The 21,595-nt window shown below is 40.1% G+C and overlaps 1 protein-coding gene across 4 annotated transcripts; it reads right to left on the reverse strand.

The window, feature by feature from the left end:
* Nucleotides 1–6,010: 6,010 nt before the first annotated feature.
* Nucleotides 6,011–19,545, reverse strand: NAT1 (N-acetyltransferase 1). 4 transcript variants are annotated; one of them, XM_050801873.1, is made up of 4 exons: nucleotides 19,478–19,545; nucleotides 16,931–17,311; nucleotides 10,492–10,570; nucleotides 6,011–7,955 (listed from the first exon to the last, which is right to left on the reverse strand). In XM_050801873.1, the coding sequence occupies exon 4, from the start codon at nucleotides 7,947–7,949 to the stop codon at nucleotides 7,077–7,079; it is 873 nt and encodes a 290-aa protein (XP_050657830.1). In that variant the 5' UTR covers nucleotides 7,950–7,955; nucleotides 10,492–10,570; nucleotides 16,931–17,311; nucleotides 19,478–19,545; the 3' UTR covers nucleotides 6,011–7,076. The 4 variants fall into 4 exon arrangements, with proteins under 4 accessions (XP_050657830.1, XP_050657832.1, XP_050657833.1 ...); XM_050801875.1 differs by lacking the exon at nucleotides 16,931–17,311; XM_050801876.1 differs by lacking the exon at nucleotides 19,478–19,545 and having other exon boundaries at nucleotides 16,931–19,470.
* Between the last annotated feature and the right edge of the window lie 2,050 nt (nucleotides 19,546–21,595).

A 21,595-nucleotide genomic window follows, 5' to 3' on the forward strand; every position in this document is an offset into this window, starting at 1 on the left:
TTTCTTCTAGTAGCTTCATGGTGTCAGTTCTTATACTTAAGTCTTTAATGCATTTTAATTTTGTAATTAAAATTAAATCAAAAAATTAAATTACTCTGGGTTCTTTTCTCAGCATAAAAATGTAGAGATTTTCCCAGCACCATTTATTGAAGAGACTGTTCTTTCCCCAGTGTATGTTCTTAATGCCTTTGTCAAAAATAAATTGGCTGTAAATGCCTAGGGTTATTTCTGGATTCTGGATTCTATTCCATTGGTCTATGTGTCTGTTTTAATGCCAGTACCATGCTATTATGGTTATTAAAGCTTTATAATACATTTTGAAGTGAGATAGTGTGATGCCTCTAGGTTTGATTTTTTTGCTCAAAATTGCTTTTGCTGTTCAGGGTCTTTAGTAGCTCTATACAAATTTTAGAATCTATTTCTATTTCTGTGAAGAATGCCATTAGAATTTTGATAGGGATTGCATTTAACCTGCAGATCACTTTGGATGATGTATACATTTTAACAATATTAATTTTTCCAATCAATGAGCATGGATATCTTTTTATTTGCTGTGTCCTGTTCAATGTTTTTCATCAATATTTTATAGTTTTCAATGAGAGATGTTTCATTTTAAGTTAAATTTGTGACTAGGTTTTTGTTTTTGTGTAACTATTATAAATGGAATAGCTTCCTTGATTTCTTTTTCAGTTTGTTCACTATTTGCATCTAGAAATGCTAATAATTTTTGTATGTTTATTTTGTATCCTGCAACTTTAGAGAATTCATTTATCAGTTCAAACTATATTTTGCTAGAGTGTTTGACTTTTTCTAAATATAAGATCACGTCATTTGTAAAGAAGGATAGTTTGAATTCTTTCCAATTTGGATGCTCTTTATTTCTTTCTCTTGTCTAACTGCTCTAAAACTTCCAGTATTACATTGAATAAAATTGCTGAAAATGGGCATACTTATCTTGGAAAGGCTTTCAATTTTTCCCTGTTCAGTATGATGTTAGCTCTGTATTTGTGTGTATATATATATAAATATATATATATATATATGTTCTTTATTGTTTTAAGCTTTGTTCCTTCCATACCCAATTTGCTGAGAAGTTTTTTCACTAAGGGATGTTGAATTTTATGAAATGCTTTCCCAGCATCTATTGAAATAATCATATGATTTCTCTTGATTATGTTCATGTGATGTATCACCTTTATTGATTTGCATATATTAACCCGTATTTGCATCTCTAGGAGGAATCCCACTTGATTGTGGTGATGATGTTTTACATGTGTTGTTGAATTCAGTTTGCTAGTATCTTGTAGAAAATTTTTTTCATCTGTGTTCATCAGGAATATTGGCATGTAGGTTTCTTTTTTCTCTGTGTCCTTTTCTGGTTTTGGTTTCAGGGTAATACTGCGCTCAGAGAATTAATTTAGATTTCATTCTCTTCATTTTTTCTGAAGAGTTAGAGTGAAACTGGTATTAGTTCTTCTTTAAATGTTTGGTAGATTTAGCATGAAGCCATCAAGTCCTGGGCTTTTCTTTGATGGGGAATTTTTTATTACTGCTTGATCTTATAACTCATTATTAACTCATTATTAATCTGTTGAGGTCTTCTGTTTCTTCATGGTTCAGTTTGGTAGGTTGTAAGTGTCCAGGAATTTGTCCATTTCTTCTAGGTTTTGAAATGTGTTGGCATATACTTGTTCATAATAGTTTACAATAATGTACTGTATTTCTGTGGCATCAGTTGTATTTTTTTTTATCCATATGAAGATTTGTTGATTTTATTTATCTTTTCAAAAATCCAACTTTTCATTTAGTGGATCATTTCTACTGTTTTTTTTTTCTGCTCTAATATTTATTATTCCTTTCCTTCTACTATTTTGGATTTAGTTTATTCTTGTTTTCCTAGTTTCTTAAAGTACATTATTAGGCTGTTTATAGGAAACTTTTCTACCTTTTTGATAGGCATGTATTACTATAAACTTTGTCTTAATACTGCTTTTGCTGTATTAAGAATCCCACAGGTTTTGATATGATGTGCTTCCATTTTCATTTGAGTCACAAAATGTTTAATTTTCATTCTTAATTTATTCATTGACCTATTGGTTGTTTATGAGCATGCTGTTTAATTTTTATGTATTTGTATGCTTTCCCAAATCCCTCTTGTTATTGATTCCCAGTTTTATTTCATGGTAGTTAGAAAAGATACTTGATATGAGTTCAACTTCAAAAATTTGTTGACATCATTGTGTGGCCTAACATATAGTATATCCTGGACAGTGTTCCGTGTACTAGTGAAAAGATTGTGTGTTTTGTAGCAGTTGGATAAAGTGTTTTACAAATCTCAGTTATGTCCTTTTGGTCTAGAATGCCGTTTAACTCCTTTGTTTCTTTGTTGATTTTCTGTCTGGATGACTTGTCCATTGTAGAAAGTGGGTTGTTAAAGTTCCCTAATATTATTTATTGCTGTCTACTTCTCCCTTTAGATTTATTAATGTTTATGTACTTGGCTACTCCATGTTGGGTGCATATATATTTATTATTGTTATATCATCTTGCCATCTTGCTGAATTGATCCCTTTATCATTACATAATAACCTTTTTGCCTCATTTTACAATTTTGACTGGAAGTCTGTTTTCTCTGATATAAATATAGCTATTCCTGCTCATTTTTGGTTTCCATTTGCATTGAGTGTCTTTTTCCATCTCTTTACTTACAGTTTACATGTGCCTTTATAGGTTACATGAGTTTTTTGTAGACAGCATATAATTGAGTATTTTTTAAAAATCTATTCAGCTATTCTACATCTTTTAATTTTTTCCATTTACATGCATTGTTATTATTGCTAGATAAAGACATACTTGTGCCATTTTGTTACTTGTTTTTTGGCTGTTTCATTTATTTACTTACCTATTTATCTGAAACAGTGTCTCACTCTCTTGCCCAGTCTGGAGTGCAATGGCACAATCTCAGTTTACTGCAACCTCTGCCTCCCAGGTAATTCTCATGCCTAAGCCTCCCAAGTAGCTGGGATTACAGGAATGTGCCACTACACCCGGCTGATTTTTGTATTTACAGTAGAGATGGGGTTTTGCCATGGTGCCCAGGCTGGTCTTGAACTCCTGGGCTCAAGTGAGCTGCCCACTTAGCCTCCCAAACTGCTGAGATTACAGGAATGAGCCACCACGCCTAGTTTTTTGTTTTTATTTTATTTTATATTATTTTGTTTTGACAAGGTCGCTGTCTGTCAACAAGTTTTGAATGCATTGATGTGATCATAGCTAACTGAATCCTTTAACTCCTGGGCTTAAGTGATCCTCCTGCCTCAGCCTCCTGAGTATCTAGGACTGTCGGTACATGCCATCATGCCCAGCTTTGATTGTTTTTAATTCTGTTCTTCCTTCCTTCCCATCTTCCTTTGTGGTTAAGTGATTTTCTCTGGGAGTGTGTTTTAATTACTTTCTTTTTATTTTTAGTATGTCTATGACAACCTTTCGTTTTGTAGTTACTATGAGGCTTACAAAAAATCTTAGAGCTATAACAAGTTACTTTAAACTGATGGAAACTTAACATTCAGCACAAAGAAAGGAAGCCAATAAAAAAAGGTTTAAAACTCTCCACTTTTACTCCATGCCTCCCGTATATTGACTTTTTGTTGGCACAATTTACATCATTTTATATTGCCCATCTCCTAACAAATTGTTGTCATTAGTTTTGGTAGCTTTGTCTTTTAGTCTTCATACTAAAGATACTGTGGTTTACACACCACAATTGCACTCTTAGAATATTATAAATCTGTCTGTGTACTTACTTTCACCCATGAGTTTCATACCTTCACATATTTTCTTGTTGCATGTTAGCGTCCTTTCCTTTCAGATGAAGAAATCCCTTTAGCATTTCTTGTAAGACAAGTCTGGTGGTGATGACTTCTTTAGCTTTTGTTTGTCTTTGGGTTTTATCTCCCTTCATGTTTGAAGAATAGGTTTGAAGAATACAATTGAAAATAGTATTTTCAATTGGCAATTATTTTCCTTATGCCCCAACTTTTACAGCTTCCACATGAAGGACAGCATCCTAAGCCTCCTGGCACTAATAGTAAAGGAAACTAGGCATATGTGTTTCTCTAGGTCACAGAACAAAGATGGGGTTTCCATAGAATATGCTTTCTGGGTGTAGTGCACAAAAAAAAGGCTGGAATGCACAGCCCCAATTTTTTTCTCCAGAAGGGGTTTATTGCACTTTTTTTTTTTTTTTTTTGGACAGAGTCTTGCTCTTGTCGCTTAGGCTGGAGTGCAATGGTGTGATCTTGGCTCACAGCAACCTCCCCCTCCTGGGTTCAAGCAATTTTCCTGCCTCAGCCTCCTGAGTAGCTGGGATTACAGGCACCCACCACCACACATGGCTAATTTTTGTATTTTTAATAGAGACGGGCTTCACTACGTTGACCAGGCTGGTCCCGAACTCCTAACCTCAGGTGATCCACCTGCCTCGGCCTCCCAAAGTGCTAGAATTACAGGCATGAGTTACCATACCCAGCCTATTGCACATTTTTTAAGTGGCTACTTGGCAGCTTGACTTCCATTGAACTTGTATTGGTGAGCCAATGGGGTAGACAAACAGTAACCCTCCAAAAGCCTGAGCTGAAGGATATCACCTCCTGAGCCTTTCCTCTAGCTCCCTCCAGTGATTATTCCAAGTCTACCCATATTTTTTAGAGGTAGTTGATCCACACACCAACTGCCACAACTTGTGTAGTGCTCATAGAAGGGACTGTCTCTTTAATGACCTAGCCTGGGAATCAATGGGGCTGTGCATTTCTGAGTGGCCCTAGACACTGGAAACAAACTGGCAAATATACAATTGGGCCAACTTCTAGTAGCTCTCTCCCCACGAGGGTACAACCTAAACACTAGTAGAGGCATTTGTCACAGATTCCCTCCCTGGCTTAGTGCAGAGAATGGAAGATAAAGGTTCACACTCAGCTTCACCATCATGATAGAAGAAACTGAAATATACATCCAACACCCCCACATTTCCAGCTACATATAAAGTGTTTGGATTCTACCTTACTTGTCTTGGGGTCTTGACAGGACATGGCACATTCTAATCTCCAAGGGGCCACTAAAAACAGAGACAATAGTTTGGACAGACACAAGTAATTAGGAGTCATCTTAAGATCTCTGACCAAGTGAATTGGCAAGATTATTCTCCTTCACTCGTTTAGATTTCACTTGAGAAAAGTTAACATTTCATAGTCAGGGCAGAAGTCATCAATCTAGATGCTAAATATTATATACATGTCTTTCAACATATTCCAGGTTATTTTTTTTTTCCGTATGTGATATTTTTTTCTAAAAAATCAGTTGCATTCAGTTCCAGGATACTCTTGTGCGATAAGACTTCCTTGATTCATTTGAACAAAACTGTGCCATTCTCCTTGAGCCACATTTTGTTCTGCTCAGTGTTTCTTGTCAACATCTACTCCATAGGCATGGTCCTGGTCAGAAAGTGAAAAACTCATTTCTGCCCAAGAGTACAAGAAGTGACCTGGCATTGCTGCCAGACAGCAGCAGAGTTGAAAAAGGCCAGTACAGTAAGGAAGATGGCAAGCCATCAAATACCAAAATGTATCTTTCATCCTTCCTTCCCACTGAGGCCATGTCTCATTTCTACCTCTTTGTAAGATATCCACCCACACCAGCAACTCCCAACGTTATATTGCCGCATAAAATACCCATGTTACAACGTACCTTGTTCTCTTAACTAAAATTTCTTCATTCTAGTCCCGCCTTTCTCTTAACCTTATTACAATGATCACAAGTTGAAGAGGGAGAATAGTGTAAGATCAAGTCTGCAAGTTAAAACTATAGTCCTGATACTGGAAATCCACAAACAGAAAATCTGAATTATAGATAAGCAAAGATTCAGATTCTGAAGCACTCTTAGATCTTGGGCATCTAATATCTTACCAATATTTAATCAAGAAAGAAGCAGGCAGATGACAGGGGTGCAGGAGGTGGGGGCAAGCAAGATAGAAGAATAACTTTTATTAAATAATGACTTAGTACCAAAAACATGACTGACATTATTAAAAGATCCATATAACAAATATGTGTTGGGAGTTTAGTTCTGCCACTGAACTGTAAAAGCATTATTCCTATTTTATGCCTAAGGAGTCAGAGCTAGAGATACAAAAAGTAATTCACCCAGTGTCCACAGGATTTTAACTCAGATCTACACAAGAAAAGCTCATGTTCATTCTCATATGGCAAAGAGCACAAGGAAGTAAAATAATTTAAGAGACAAGAAAGATCAGAGGAAGAGAACATTCAGGAAAAATTATGTAGCCCCATAATATCGTAAGTCTTCCAAAAAACCATTTTAATTCAAATTATATTAGCCAACAATGTTTGAATATACTTTATAGACAATAAGTTTTTTCACAATATTTTATTTACTCATCTACCAATAAAACTTTTCTAGGAATTCAACAATAAACCAACATTAAAAGCTTTCTAGCATAAATCACCGATTTCCAAGATAGCCACAGGCCATCTTCAAAATACCTTTATTTTTATTGTTTGAAAAGGTTTGTGGTTCTGTTTCCTTAAAATGCTGTTTAATTATATATGCTGACATTTTTATAGGTGAAATGATTTGATGTCTAGGATTTTCTTCAAAATAATGTAAGGGTACAGAAGATACATGATAGGTCATCAGTTGATAACTGGTGAGCTGGGTGACAAATACACAAGATTGTTTTACTTCTTATTCTTTTTTTTTTTTTTTTTTTGAGATGGAGTCTCACTCTGTCACCCAGGCTGGAGGGCAGTGGCGCGATCTCGGCTCACTGCAAGTTCCGCCTTCCAGGTTCACACCTTCTTCTGCCTCAGCCTCCCGAGTAGTTGGGACTACAGGTGCCCGCCACCACGCCCAGCTAATTTTTTGTGTTTTTAGTAGAGACGGGGTTTCACCATGTTAGCCAGGATGGTCTCGATCTCTTGACCTCGTGATCCACCCACCTCGGCCTCCCAAAGTGCTGGGATTACAGGCGTGAGCCACCGCGCCCAGCCTACTCCTTATTCTAAATAGTAAAAAATCTATCACCATGTTTGGGCATAAGCTTTCTCTCCAAGGAAATATTAAATATATTTTTCAGCACTTTTTCTATTTCTTCCTCATTCAGAGTCTTGAACTCTATCAGATCTGTATTGTCCTTGTAATTGAATCTCCTATAGGTGAGGGTGCAGCCCACTAAACAGTGAACCCCATCTGGGGTCTGCAAGGAACAAAATGATTTGCTAGTAAACACAGATGCTGGAGAAGTCTGCAGGTATGTATTCATAGACTCAAAATCTTCAATTGTTCGAGGCTCGAGAGTAAAGGAGTAGATTTTTCGGTATTTGCTGTCTTCTAGGAGATCAGAATTAAGAAATTCTTTATTTGGAATGTACTGGTCTCTTCTGATTTGGTCTAGATACCAGAATCCATTCTCTTCCGTCAAGCGGAAGATGCAAGGCACCTGAGGTTGATCCTTCCCAGAAATTAACTCCAGAGGCTGCCACATCTGGTATGAGCGTCCAAACCCAGCATCGACAATGTAGTTCCTGCCGTCAATGGTCACCTGCAGGAGAAGGTGAATCATGCCAGTGCTGTACTTTTTGGCTGGAGTGTTGTAAACATACCCTCCCAACATCGTGGTCTCAAAACCCATAGTGGTCAGAGCCCAGTACAGAAGATGATTGACCTGGAGACACCACCCACCCCGATTTCTTCTCACGACTTGATCAAAAATGGCCTCTAAGCCTAAGTCCATGGCTTCCCCACAATGGATGTTAAGGTTCTCAAAGGGAACAGCTCGGATCTGGTGCTCAAGAATGTCAGTTAATGTTTCCAAGTCCAATTTGTTTCTGGACTTCTTATAGCCAATTCTTTCAAGATATGCTTCAATGTCCATGATCCCCTAAGCAAGGAAAACAAAATGAAAGCAAATCATATTACTTTTACACTTGGATTTGAGTAGGCTAATTATGGCTATATTTTAAATATGTAAAAATACAATGCTTATAAGCATAATAATTATTTCTAGTGCTTATATTATATAAATTCCTTTTAGACACATAAGTTCAGTTAATAGTCCCAGAATCCTGTAAGAAATGTATTATGTCTTCTTTCAAGTGTGAGAAGTTGGAAATCAAGACTAAATGATGAGTCAAATGATAAACAGCTTGTTCATGGTTCTCTTGGTGATTAACAAAAGAGAGATTCCAATTGGTATTTATTAAAATAGGCTTACAAACATCTTCTGATGCAGGCAGGAGAATCATGCAATAGATTGTATAGTATCTGTGGTACCTGACCCACTCAATTTCCCTTTTAGCTGAGGCTTATACAAAGTTTCCCGTTCAAAGAACTGTATTGATTCACTCATCCATTGATTGATTAACTCAAGAAACAGAGTTTACTGAATAGCTATAATGTGTTTCCTACTGATCTAGTGCTTGTTTACTCTCAAAAATCTTATAGTGGGAGTTGGAGTGACATACATAGGAAACTGAATACGTGGATAAAACATGCAGTCTGTTAGATTGTAGTAAAATCTACTACTGCCCTGGGAAAACTAAAGAAAGGATTTAGTAAGTGTACAGGGAGAGCTCCAATTTCAAATTAGTTGGTTAAAAAAAAAAAAAAAAAAACTCAGATTTGAAACATGCCAGAGAATAAGGCCTAAGGATATGCATGAGGAGGATTGTTCCAAGCAGGAGAACAGAAAATAACAAGGCCCTAAGCTGGAAAATGCCTTGAGCATTCAAAAAACGTTCAGGAAGCCAGGGCAGTTGGAGCACGTGAGTGAGAAGGAGAGTGGATTGAGATGAGATCTGACAGGCAACTGCAGCCTTGGAGCTAAGACTGGCATTTTGGCTTTTACTCTAAGTGAAGTGAGAAATGTAAATGAGAGAGGCCTGACAGAAAGGTTGTGATTGAGCAATGTTTGCTACAATCAAAGTGATCTTTCTGGCTACTGTATAGAGGATAGGCTGCCCATATTGCGCCTTATGGACAGTCACATGAACTAGGTGGAACCAATTTGAACACATATGCTCTACGACCAGTGCTCAACTCATGGACAACATATGCCCTGTGTAGAGCTGAGACTTCATTGAGGAACTGTTTCTGAAACCTCAGCGTGTACATTCTGCTACAAGGTAGAAGCTGGGGAGTATTCATTCAAAGCTATTGGTGAGTAGAAGCTGGTGGGGTATTCATTCAAAGCTATTGGTGAGAACCTATTGAAGAACAACACTAACAAAGGATTCACCAAGTTTACCAAGAAATGAAAAACAAGAGAAGGTAGAATGAGGAACCACCTCAATGAAGCCAAAAGCTATCTTTTAACTTTCAGGCAATGTGAACCAAAAAAAAAATAAATGCCCCTTATTTTGTTACATCTTTTAGAAAAGGTTTTTTAAACCTGCCATCATGGAGTCTTTTAATGTTTTGAGACTCTGATTGTAACAGTGCTGTACAGGCCTCAGGTATAACTCTTTTGTAATGTGGTATGGCCTGAGGATGACCTTGTAAAAGGGAGCTGCCGCCAGTTGAATAATAATAAGTGAAGCATCTCTTATTTTCCCTTCTCATAACATTTCTTCTACATTCTCCTATTTTTCCTTTCTGACCCAGCTATCCTCCCCATATTGCCAGTTTCCAACTTTCTCTGTTCTCGATGTCGACAACGTCATTTCTCCTAAATCTATTAGATTGCATTTCTTCTCATCCTAACTTCCACCAGCACCCTTTCTTAACATTTGGTCAAGCTCTAAAGTTCTACCACTCAGAGAGAGAACAAGTTGTATTTAGTCAGACCTTGCCAACCCCTCTGTGCCCCCAACCTAGAATTTGTACTGAGTACGTAAAGAAGAGAGAGAAGCTGATCCAAAAGGAAGAAGGCAGTTTATACATACCTGGACATTTGAATCTTGCTTAGAATATCATTCCTTCTATTAAGAAATTCCTTTATATCTCTTTTATTTGGTATAACTTGTTTACAAGCATTTGTTTTCCTCTTTTTTCTTTCTTTCTCTCTTGTACTCTCTCTGTTCCCTTCCCTCCATCCTTCCCCTCCTTTTCTTAATTTTTAAGATAAGGTGTTGATTTGGAATTTAGCAACTGCAAGTCCATTTGAAAGAAGTCAGTTTTGTTAGAGGCCTGGATAGAGCAGTATGTTGTAACCAAATCACACTTGAACATTCTGTGGCTGAACATAAGAAATTGTGCATTATTAACGCTGTGCTTCAAGGTGGAATGCTGAAAGCACCTGGAAAGTAGCTCAGGAAAAGAGCTCACTGAAAATACTATTAGCTTTATATATCCACTTGTAAATGTGCAGTGATACATCCCTCCCTCCCTTTCATCTTGATCCTAAATATAAGATTTAAAGGAGGCAGAGTGAACGTGCTTAGGAAGCCTACTGAGAGCTCTCAGAAAGGCGTTAATACCTTTCTTAGTAAGCTGAAAGTAGGTTGAGCTTCAGTTTTAATCCAGAAGACAGAATGCTGCTTCTTCCTGGCTTGAATTCTAGAAATAAGAGAAAAGACAGTTAGAAATATGTAACATGACTTCCTTGAAAACAAAATAATAGTTTTGTAGACCACAAATTATGAAGATTTCCTAAAAATCACAAAACAGAGGGAATGGACTGCACAGTAAAGCGAACATTTGAGTTGTATAAGAAAGTGTGTGGAAACTATAATTATGGAGATGGGAGCAACGCTTCTGGCTTAAGAACCTGGAAGGTGGGAAAGCCACCAGGAGCGGGGCTTCCACACTCCAGAGACAACCCACCAGCTGATGAACTGCCATGAGATCAGCAAGGAAGGCTGAACCAGGCTCCATGCCCCCAATCACTGCCATGACATACACCAAACACATCAAAGACCAGGACGTAGTGCCAGCACCCGGTCTTCCTCTAGGTACAACTATTATTGGGCGTGTTGAGGCAGATAAACAAGGTAAGGCCCTTAATGTATGATGCTACTCAAAAGAAAGAAGGACCATCTACATACAGAAGATCCGCCATCAGAGCATCTCTTGTCATAGTCACCTCCCCTCACCTCCACTAAAAAAAACTGAGGAGTCTGTGAAAGGAAATTAAATTGTGGGACCCCCATACTCATTTAGCCAAAGGGGGAAGTCAAGCTGGTAAGTGCATCATGTAAATCTGCTCCCCCTTTCTTGGTTCCTGAATAAGATGGCTACAAGATGAAAAGCCACACACCTCCCCCATATTTTGCCCATAGGAAACTCCTAGTGAGCTGTTAAAACTTCACCATGACAAACAAATTGGGAGACATTAATATAATATTGAACCATGAGCTTACAGCTGCCTTAATTGACACAGACACAACTATATCTCTGATCAATCCCACCTTATTTAGAAACCCCATTCCTCAGAGTAATGACAGAATTACCATGGTGGCTGCGTCTAATAAAATGATCTCTTGTTTTAAGTCCAAACCTCTACCTTACCATTCCATCCGGTTCCGCTCCCCTGCCGCAAGCTCTAAGAGTATGTGACATGCTCAGTAGGCACCATACATTTCTTAGATGTCCTGGGGCCCCTGTCAGTCTTTTGAGCCATGATCTCCTTAACATCCATAATGCCCATATCTCTTTTTCATCAAAAAGTGAACTTTTTTTTAGAATTGGGGCCAGGAGACCAAAAATACCGAATTACAAAATGTCCAGACGATGTACCACAATTTAGTACTAGTAATGTTGAAACATCATCTTGTGGCCGGGAAAATGAAATGGAGACACAGAAGGAAGTAATAGGGCAGAAGAGAAAACACTGGAATAAAGAGTGGGAAACAGTAAAACTGCTTTTAGCTTCCCCAGTCTTCCTGCTAACACCAGAAGAGGATGCTTGCTCAAGGATGTCCCCTCCCAGTTATGGTCTCAGTCAATACAGACATAGGGAAAGTATTATCAGCCACTCCAATAAAGGTAGAGATAAACCCAAAGAAACCCCTACGCAACCTTAAACAATACCCTCTATGACAGAAAGTCGTAAATGGAATTGCCCCTATTACACAAGGTTATCTAAAAAGGGGCTCATTATTCCCTGCACAAGCCCCTGCAAGAGCCCTATATTCCCTGTAAAGAAACCGAGCAGGAGAAAATGGAGATTTGTGCAGGACTTGAGGGCAATAAGCAATATTGTAATAGCCAGTCACCCAGTAGTCCTCGACCCACATACCGTTCTATCAGCTATACTCACTACCAGCCAGTATTTCTCAGTGGTGACTCTCTGCAGTGCCTTTTTCAGTATTCCTGTAGATCCAGACAGCCCGTATTTGTTTGCTTTTACTTGGAAAGAATGGCAATATATGTGGGCTGTAATGCCCCAAGGGTATACAGAAAGTCCCACTTACTTTTCCCAAATACTAAAAACTGATTTAGAGGATTTAATTTTTCCCCAGGGCTCAACACTCATTCAGTACGTGGATGACCTTCTCCTTTGTCCAGGCCCAGAATCTTCCTCCCAGGAAGATAGTCTATATTTACTCAGCCAGCAAGGGTACAGAGTCCAAAGACAAACTTCAGCTGTGCTTACTGCAAGTTAAGTATTTGGGGCATATTATCTCGGTCAAAGGACTGAGTATTAACCCTGATAAAGTGAGAAAAACTTTAGCTTTCCCAATGCCCATCACCAAGAAACAACTTAGAGGATTTCTGGGGACTGGCAGGCTGTTGTAGAAACTGGATACCACATTTCTCCTTTATGGCTCACCCTCTATATGCATACCTAAAAAATGAACAACCTGATCTCATCATGTGGACTCCAGAGGGACAATCGGCTATATAACAAATAAAGGAAATTCTAACTAATTCCCCAGCCTCACGGCACCCAAACTACAGATTGCCTTTCTCCCTTTTTGTATGTGAAACTGAAGGTACTGCATCCGGGATACTGACACAGAAACATGGTGATCATCAGAGAGCTGTAGGCTATTATAGCCAACAGCTGGACGCTGTGGCTCGAGGGCCGCCTCCTTGTGTACGAGTAATAACAGCCATCGCCCTTCTGTACAAGTCTGTTGAAGAAATAATTATGGGTTCCCCCCTTACCATTTTTGTGCCACACCCTATTGAGACCCTTCTAAATTCTCGTCATACCCAGTATCTGTCTGTCAACTGGTTAGTCTCTTATGAAATTTTGCTTTTATCATCTCCCAATATTACTATTTCCTGCTCTATAATCTTAATCCAGCCATTCTCTTGCCGGGCCCTTCCGACAACTCCCCTCATGACTGTGTTCTGATGACTGACCAACTTCTCACCCCCAGGGCAGACCTCCAAGAGATGCCATTGGATAATGCTGAGATAGAATGGTATACAGATGGGTCTTATTTAAGAGGATAAAATGGAAATTTTAGAGCAGGATATGCGGTGCTTTCCTTACTTGAGGTAACTGAAGCCAGTCCTCTTCCCCAAGCCAGATCGGCTCAAGTGGCCAGACTGACTGCCCTGACTCGAGTTTGTCAAGTGACAAAAGAGAAGGCTGCACACATTTGCACTGACAGCTGCTACGCTTTTGGGGTTGCTCGTGCCTTTGGGATGCTATGGAAAGAGAGAGGGTATTTAACCTCCTCAGGGCAACCCATAGAAAATGGACAGCAAGTATCAGAGCTGTTACAAGCTATTCTAAAACCAAAACATTTGACAATTATAAAAATCCCAGGTCACTCAAAATTAGACACCACAGAGTCAGGGTAACCAATTGGTTGAACCCACAGCTAAGAGAGTAGCATCTGAGCCACCAGGTATGTTACATAAAATGCAGAGTCCCTGCATTTTTCCTCTGCCTCTTTGGTTTATGTCGTCTGCAAAAAATGCAGATTCACGGAGTCAGACAAAGCCATGAATGACCATTTTCCTCCCAACCCTGCTCTTACATGAAAACTGTGCTTCTTGATACCCCATCCTTTCCCCTTTAAATTTGTAGCCCTCAAAATCATCTTCAGAGAAAGGCATAGATCTCTCTCCCAGGCCCACATCCTTAACTTTGGCAAATAAATCTCCTAAAATGATTGAGATTCGTCTCGTCATTTTCCTCGATTCACAAGTCTACGCCAATCCCAGTTGGACATCTCACCAGCTGCACCAGATTCAAGCAACAAAAAAAAGTTGGAAACAGAGCTATATACACATAAAAATGATGAAAACAAACAAAATGAAAATACTATGAGATTGAGATTAGAAGAAAAGACATAACATGCAGAAGTTATATACGAAAAAACCACAACCAATTTAAGAAGAAAAATAAACTGAAAAAAAATTTTTGTAAAGGTATCTGGGGCTATGGACCATGTAAAATAAACTCAATAACAAACAGCTAAAAATAAAGTGGTAAATAATAGTTTTATGAAAGGAAAGATTTCATACCTTAGAATACTCATTAAGGACAGAAATGGAACTAATTAATGATCAACAGACTACATAATTAATGATGAACAGAAAGGAACTATATAGATACAATGTCATATCACATTGCTTATGTGGAAGGAAAGCTTGATATTCATACTAAAGGCTAATTAAATGATAAAGCAATTAAGATAGAATCTAATAGAAAGCAGTCAAGGACAAGCCAATGCAAAGACAATTGGTGCTTCTGAAGTGGAGAACGCAAAAAGTGCAATAGAAAAATGTATGGCACTATTCACAATAGCAAAGACACAGAATCAACCTAAATGCCCATCAGTGACAGAATGGATCAAGAAAATGTGGTACTTATACACCATGGAATACGATGCAGCCACTAAAAAGAACAAGATCATGTCTTTAATGAAAACATGGATGGAGCTGGAAGCTATTATCCTTAGCAAACATAGGAGCAGGAAATGAAACACTGCATGTTCTCACTTATAAGTGGGAGCTAAATGATGAGAATTAACACAAAGAAGGAAAGAACACACACTGGGGCCTTTCACAGGTTGGAGGGTGGGAGGAGGGAGAGGATCAGGAAAAATTACTAATGGGTACTGGGCTTAACACCCAGGTGACAAAATCTGTACAACAAACCCCCATGACACAAGTTTACCTATATAACAAACCTGTACCTGTACCCCTGGATTTGAAAGTTAAAAAAAAGAAAAATGTATGTAAAGATAAATATTTTCCTGAAATGATGAAAACATTGAAGCTGAAAAACAAAAGAGAAAATTCTGGAAAAGTTCGATACAACATGTTTGCCCCTGGAATATATTTTTGTTAAATTTTTAAAAGTCAAAATTAAAGACAACTACTCAAGCATCTGGCAGAGAAATAAAATATTTCATAAAAGAGAAAACATCAGGCCAGCAAGAGAATGTTACACAGAAATATCCATTGGTGAAGTAATAGAAGTATATCTTCAAAGTATTAAAGGGAAAGTGTGTGCTCCAAATATTCTGGCTAGTATTTCACTTGATCATAAAGGCAACATGAATATAAAGGTAATAACAAACATAAAAGAGCTTGAGAAATGCAATAACTGAGGTGTCCTGATAGTTTCTGTTTCATGGCCAGTGAACAAGCAGATGAATATGAAAACCGAGAAGTAGAGGGGTCACAGTAAGGGAGTGCTGGTGAACACTGACTCCTTTCAATACAGAACAAAGAGTAGAAAAGTTATGAGAGTTATGGCTTTTGAATGAGTCATTTGGGCTTATATGGAGATAGAAATATGAAGTTAAAAATTAAATCTGGGCCGGGCACGGTGGCTCAAGCTTGTAATCCCAGCCCTTTGGGAGGCCGAGGCGGGCGGATCACGAGGTCAGGAGATCGAGACCATCCTGGCTAACACAGTGAAACCCCGTCTCTACTTAAAAACACACACACACACACACACACACACACACAAAATTAAATCTGAAGATTAAGAAAGACCAGAGTCTAGGAGAGTCCAATCCAGTACTGTCAACACTGGGATTGTTAAAAGATCATTTTTTAGGTATAACGTTTTTTAAGGTTTATTAGATAGCAATTCATGAGTCAGGCAGCACCAGACCACGGGTGGCTCAATGCTCTGCTGAGGAAAGGGGAGGGCAGGAGAGAAATGTTTATAAACTGTTTGCAGGAGTGAGACAAGGAAAAGCTTTTTGGTTGGTTAGAGTGCAAAGTCCCTAGTTAGAGGTTAGTTGACAGTTTCTGATTGGTGAAGTCTCTAGTTTTCTACTGTTTACTGGTAAACAGTAAAAAGAATGAAAATGAAACCACAGGAGTCACCCAGTCTGATGGCCCCCAATTAAAAGATTTTTAATGGGACATATTCTGGTTAAATTATTGAAATGTAAAGGCAAGACCTATCTAGGTATAATAAAATGAGGGGGGTAGCACTTGAAGAGAACTGGAGAGTGCATTCCCTGTCTAAAGTTTTTTAGACAAAAAAATTGAAAAAAAAACCATATATATATATGACGACTCAAATGAGACCCCTAGACCTATTGGGTCTGGGCGCAACGGCTCACACCTATAATCCCAGGACTTTGGGAGGCCGAGGTGAGTGGATCACTTGAGGTCAGGAGTTCAAGACCAGCCTGGCCAACACGGTGAAACCCCATCTCTAATAAAAAATTAAAAAAAAAAAAAAAAAAAGCCAGGTGTGGTGGCACATGCCTGTAGTCCCAGCTATTCGAGAGGCTGAGGCAGGAGAACCACCTGAACCCGGGAGGTGGAGGTTGCAGTGAGCTGAGATCGTGCCACTGCACTCCAGCCTGAGCAACAGAATGAGACTCTGTCTGAAAACAAACCAACCAACCAACCTATTGGTTTCCACTGTAGGTATGGAAGCGTATAAAATAGAGCCTGCTCAGGGTACCTAAGAGGGAACACGGGGCTGGCTGGCAAGGATTCAGGACTGGGGTTAGCGCAGGAAGAATACTTTCAATAACTTACCTGGATCCCTTCAGATCTCTTTTACCATCTCGCAGTGCCCCTGGCCGGCCTTCTGTGTTCTACTTTAGGACCTGTACCCTAGACTCTCTTTGGAGCACTCCCAAGGGCTCCTGAAGCTGCTTTGCCCTCCTTTGTAGAGAGCTAGAAGTGCCAGGGATTTATGTCCTGCCAGGGCAGTGCTGGATCAATGACTTAGTAGGAGGTCGGGAAAGCCTAGTGCCCTTGCCTTGCGTCTGGACACACTTCAGAGTTGCAATTCACATCCAGGCTGCAGCTGGGGCTCTCCCAGCACTTCCTTCAGTTTCTCACACATGGATTTTTGTCTTGGTTTCTGGTTTGGGGGAACCTGACTTAAGTCACCTTGGTGGACATTTTGGAGAGCTGTGTAAAAGAAAGGTAAGATACACAGAATGAGGCAACTTCTAGAGGTCCCTGGATGTTGGGCAAAATGCTTGTGTTTTTCTGCAGAGTTCATGAATGTTGTTTAGTTGAATGATCAATATTCAACAGTTGACCAACTATTGGGACTTATCCCTACGTGACTTGGCACTTCAATAATAAATCACATTATCGGATGTGGTACCCCTGGAGAGCAGGTTGATACGCAGATCTCATTGTTCAATTCCAGGTCCCTAGAATCTATATATGTTAAATACACAGCAGTGGTTTTCTTTTTCTTTATCGCTAAAGAAACCTTTATTCTTTCTCTTAAAAAAGTTATAAACAAGAGCCCAACATAGAAGAATTAAAAGCAGATTAACACAGAGGTAGCCTGCCTATGAGATGTTATGCCTTAAGGCTACAATTAGCACAAGTACAATTGTGGACTGAGATAAAATCATCTACACGTGCGAATAGATTTCTGGCATTAATAATTAGAAGAATTTTAAGGAGAGCCAATGAGTGGGTTTTCTTATTCTTTCTCTTTTGTCTCTACCACCATGGAAGAAGGGCATGGAATCCCACTAAATTGACACTACAACCTAGCCCCCTCCAAAGCCAGCCTATTGAGTCTCTGGAAGAATAGGGGTTGCTGGAGTAGCCACACCTAAAGACCATCATTCAACAGTTGTTCATGTCCACAAGGCCACTCACTGCTCCCAGTTAATGCCGACTGGGGCCAGGCAGGTAGTGGGGGGTACTTGCAGCAGGCCAGGAAAACAAATCTAGAGAAAAACAGCTGCCACTGCTGAAGACGGCAAAGGCCAGACAAAATAAGTCTCTGGGCAGCGTGCAGGTAGAAAGTTGGCAGTTAAAAAGTTCCTTTTGAGGAGGAAGGTGTGGTCACCTGTTCTGAGTTTCAAGCATTCGAGAGCAAACAGTATGTCTGATTTTTTGTTTGTTTTTTAATTAGAAAAGTACAAACAAGTATACCATTGTAGTGGGCATCGTGTCAGGGCATGGGAGCAGCATCCAGGGAAGAAAGCCCATCGGGCCCTCAGCTCCTGAGGCTGGCTGTCTGGGCCAGTCTCCTCTCTTCTGTGGAATTCTGCAAGTCCATGTTCAGCGGGTGATGCTCTCAGTCTGACAGTGAAGGAGTTAATTTTTTTTTTTGTCATTCATGCCTCCTGGAGACCCTCTCCACTAAGCGTCCTTCAGCCATGATAAAACTTCGTCCCTGGTATGGCGGCTCACACCTGTAATCCCAGCACATTAGGAGGCCAAGGCGGGTGGATCACTTGAGGTCAGGAGTTTCAGACCAGCCTAGCCAAGATGGTGAAACCCCATCTCTACTAAAAATGCAAAAATTAACCCCATCTCTGCTAAAAATACAAAAATTAGCCAGGCACGGTGGCGGGTGCCTGTAATCCCAGCGACTCAGGAGGCTGAGGTAGGAGAATCACTTGAACTCAGGAGGAGGAGGTTGCAGTGAGCTGAGATCGTGCCACTGCACTCCAGCCTGGGCAACTGGGCAAGGTTCTGTCTCAAAAAAACAAAAACTTCCCTCTGGAATTCCCATAGGCATTGCAAACAACAGAAATCAATCTTTCTGGACATCCGGGATCTTTAGGGGCTTTTTATCAGCCAGTGCAAGAGAAGCAGGAATTGTTAGGAGCTTGCTGCCTGTTGGACTAACTGGATCCTTTGGGACGCACACCACTGGGGACAGAGGAGGGTCAGCATCATGGTTACAAGTAACCAAGAGGGAAATCCTGTTGAGAACGTTGCCTTAAACACATCGGCTATCTTTTAATACATGTATTTAATCCTCACAACTCCTTTAAGTAAGCAGTACTCATAGCTCCATTTTACTGAAAAAGAAACTGAGTTTTAGGGAAACTAAGTGACTAGGCCAAGTTCTCGCAGCTATAAAGCGGCTGTGACTCTAAACCCAACAGTTTGAATCAGGGACCTGTAACTGTCACCACTATGATGTGGAGTAGTGACAGCATTAGCTTCCAAGTATGTGCCAGTCAGACTTTCTGAACAACCTTATACTTGAAATGTGGACATCGTGTAGAATCTACTCTCCTGTACTCACACTTGACATAGGATTAAACCCCAGTTACCAAGTACGCTGCAAGACCCTTACAGAGTTCCACTTACCAGGTTATTTCAGCGGCAACCAGGAACCAGACTGAATGCAGTCCTCCCACATCCAACGTCTATGAGGAAGTGCTCTCACTTTCAAAGTCTGCAGGGGAAGTGCTCTCATTGGATGTCCACGTGGCCCCGCCCCCAGAGTCACCTCCCTTGTTACCCCAGGGAGCCCTGGGAAATGTAGTTGCAGGGCCTCAGGTTGCTCCTGTGGACCCCTTATTCATATCTTTCCATTAAAAAAGTGTGGAGAGTTGTACTGTCCGATTATCCCCATGCCACTGGCTGGGAGGACTGTGCCCTTGTATTTCACCTGGTTCCTGCTCTCTGGGAGCCTGACACCAGATGTCCCATGTGTGATGTGGAACGTGAGAGCTTGGAACAGGTCCAGGAAAAGCAGAACTGGTAGCCTAGAGGAGGCAAAAGAGGAAGATGGAAGGCTTTAATCACGCTCCCAGTTTATGGCTTACTTTCTTCATCAATTCCCATTAGGCCTCTTTTAAAACTTTTTCTTCCCTTCATCCGTCATCCTCATTCCCACTGGCCTCTTTACCTGCAGGCACTGGGTAATGTGTCTGAAATAGCTCCATGTCTGGGGCATGAGGGTGATATATGTCATATGGCTTTGTTTATGCTGGTGTACTTTATTTACATTCATGTTATTGATCTACAACTCTTGCTGTTTCTTATGCATTTTTCTCTATACAATATAACTTTTGTTTCTTTATTCACACATAATGTATATGTTACAGGGTACAATGTGACGTTCTGATACATGTATACGTTGCGTAATGATCAAATCATGATAATTAGCACATCTTTGTTTTGAGGACATTCCACCAGTGAGTATTGCCTTGTACTGTGTTTTCGGCACCTACTGTTGTGGAACATGCCTCTGGCGTCCTACCGTGTGAACTCGGGACTCTATGGGAAGGCTTTCTCTTGGCATGTCCTCAGGCAAGCTAGACAGACTCGAAAACTAAGGGGCTGGGACCACTAGTCAGCCCAGGATGATGGGAGTCGGAGGCTAAATATCTTTGTGCTGTACCTGGTCAGGTGGAATTACTCTTACGCTTGTATAACACTGCCTCCTGGTGTTGTCCAGTGGAATTATGCTCCCTTTGTTCACAGGTAACTTGCCAATAATGCACCCTTTATCGATTCTCAAACTGCCCTGGCCTCATTGTCCCACTCTTGCACTGGTGCATCCTTAAATCATCTCCCAAATAATCTACCTGAATGCAAATCCTTGTTTTAGGGTCTGGTCGAAAGCCACTTTAGCTAGGTGGTTGTGAAGTGGATGGGAACTTGGATTCCTCCTGCTGAGGTAGCAGATTCCCCTCTGACCCGGGGTGGGTCTAAATACTCCCTCTGTGGCCTCCAGCGTAGAATCAAGGGCCTTGGAGGCTCTGCCCAGTGCTGTGTTCCACTGCAGTGGGGTCAGCGCTAGGCTCCAGTGCAAAATCCCACACTAACGTTCCTTTTACTTCCTAAGGAGGTAGATTCTGTCTACTGTGCACTGTGCTGCCTGGGCTCGTGAGGATACTTGTTGAACTTGACGTCCCTGCAGGGAAATGAGTACGGGAGGGTTCTATTTGGCCACCTTGTTCCACCCTCTATTTTATTTATTTATTTTTTTTTTTTGATGCTATTGTGATGGATTGTGTTTTCCTGATTTCTTTTTCACATCGATCATTATTGGTGTAAAGAAATGCAACTGATTTTTATATGTTGATTCTGTATCCTGCTACTTTACTGGATTTATTCTAACAAATTTTATGAAGTGTTTTGAGTTTTCTATATGTAGGATCATGTCATCAGCAAATAGAAAAAAAATTTACTTTTTCCTTTTAAGCTTATTTTTTACCTCTTTTTTTTTTTTTGGTTTTTTATTTTAAGTCCTGGGGTACATGTGTAGGATGTGCAGGTTTGTTATATAGGTAAATGTGTGCCATGGTAGTTTGCTGCACCTATCAACCCATCATCTAAGTATTAAGCCCATCATGTATTAGCTATTTTTCCTGATGCTCTCCCCTCCCTGCGCCCTCACCCTCGTCACCCTGACAGGCCCTAGTGTGTGTTGTTCCCCTCCCTATGTCCATGTGTTCTCATTGTTCAGCTCCCACT

Source organism: Macaca thibetana, chromosome 8, assembly GCF_024542745.1.
Source record: "Macaca thibetana thibetana isolate TM-01 chromosome 8, ASM2454274v1, whole genome shotgun sequence".
NCBI lineage: Eukaryota > Metazoa > Chordata > Mammalia > Primates > Cercopithecidae > Macaca > Macaca thibetana.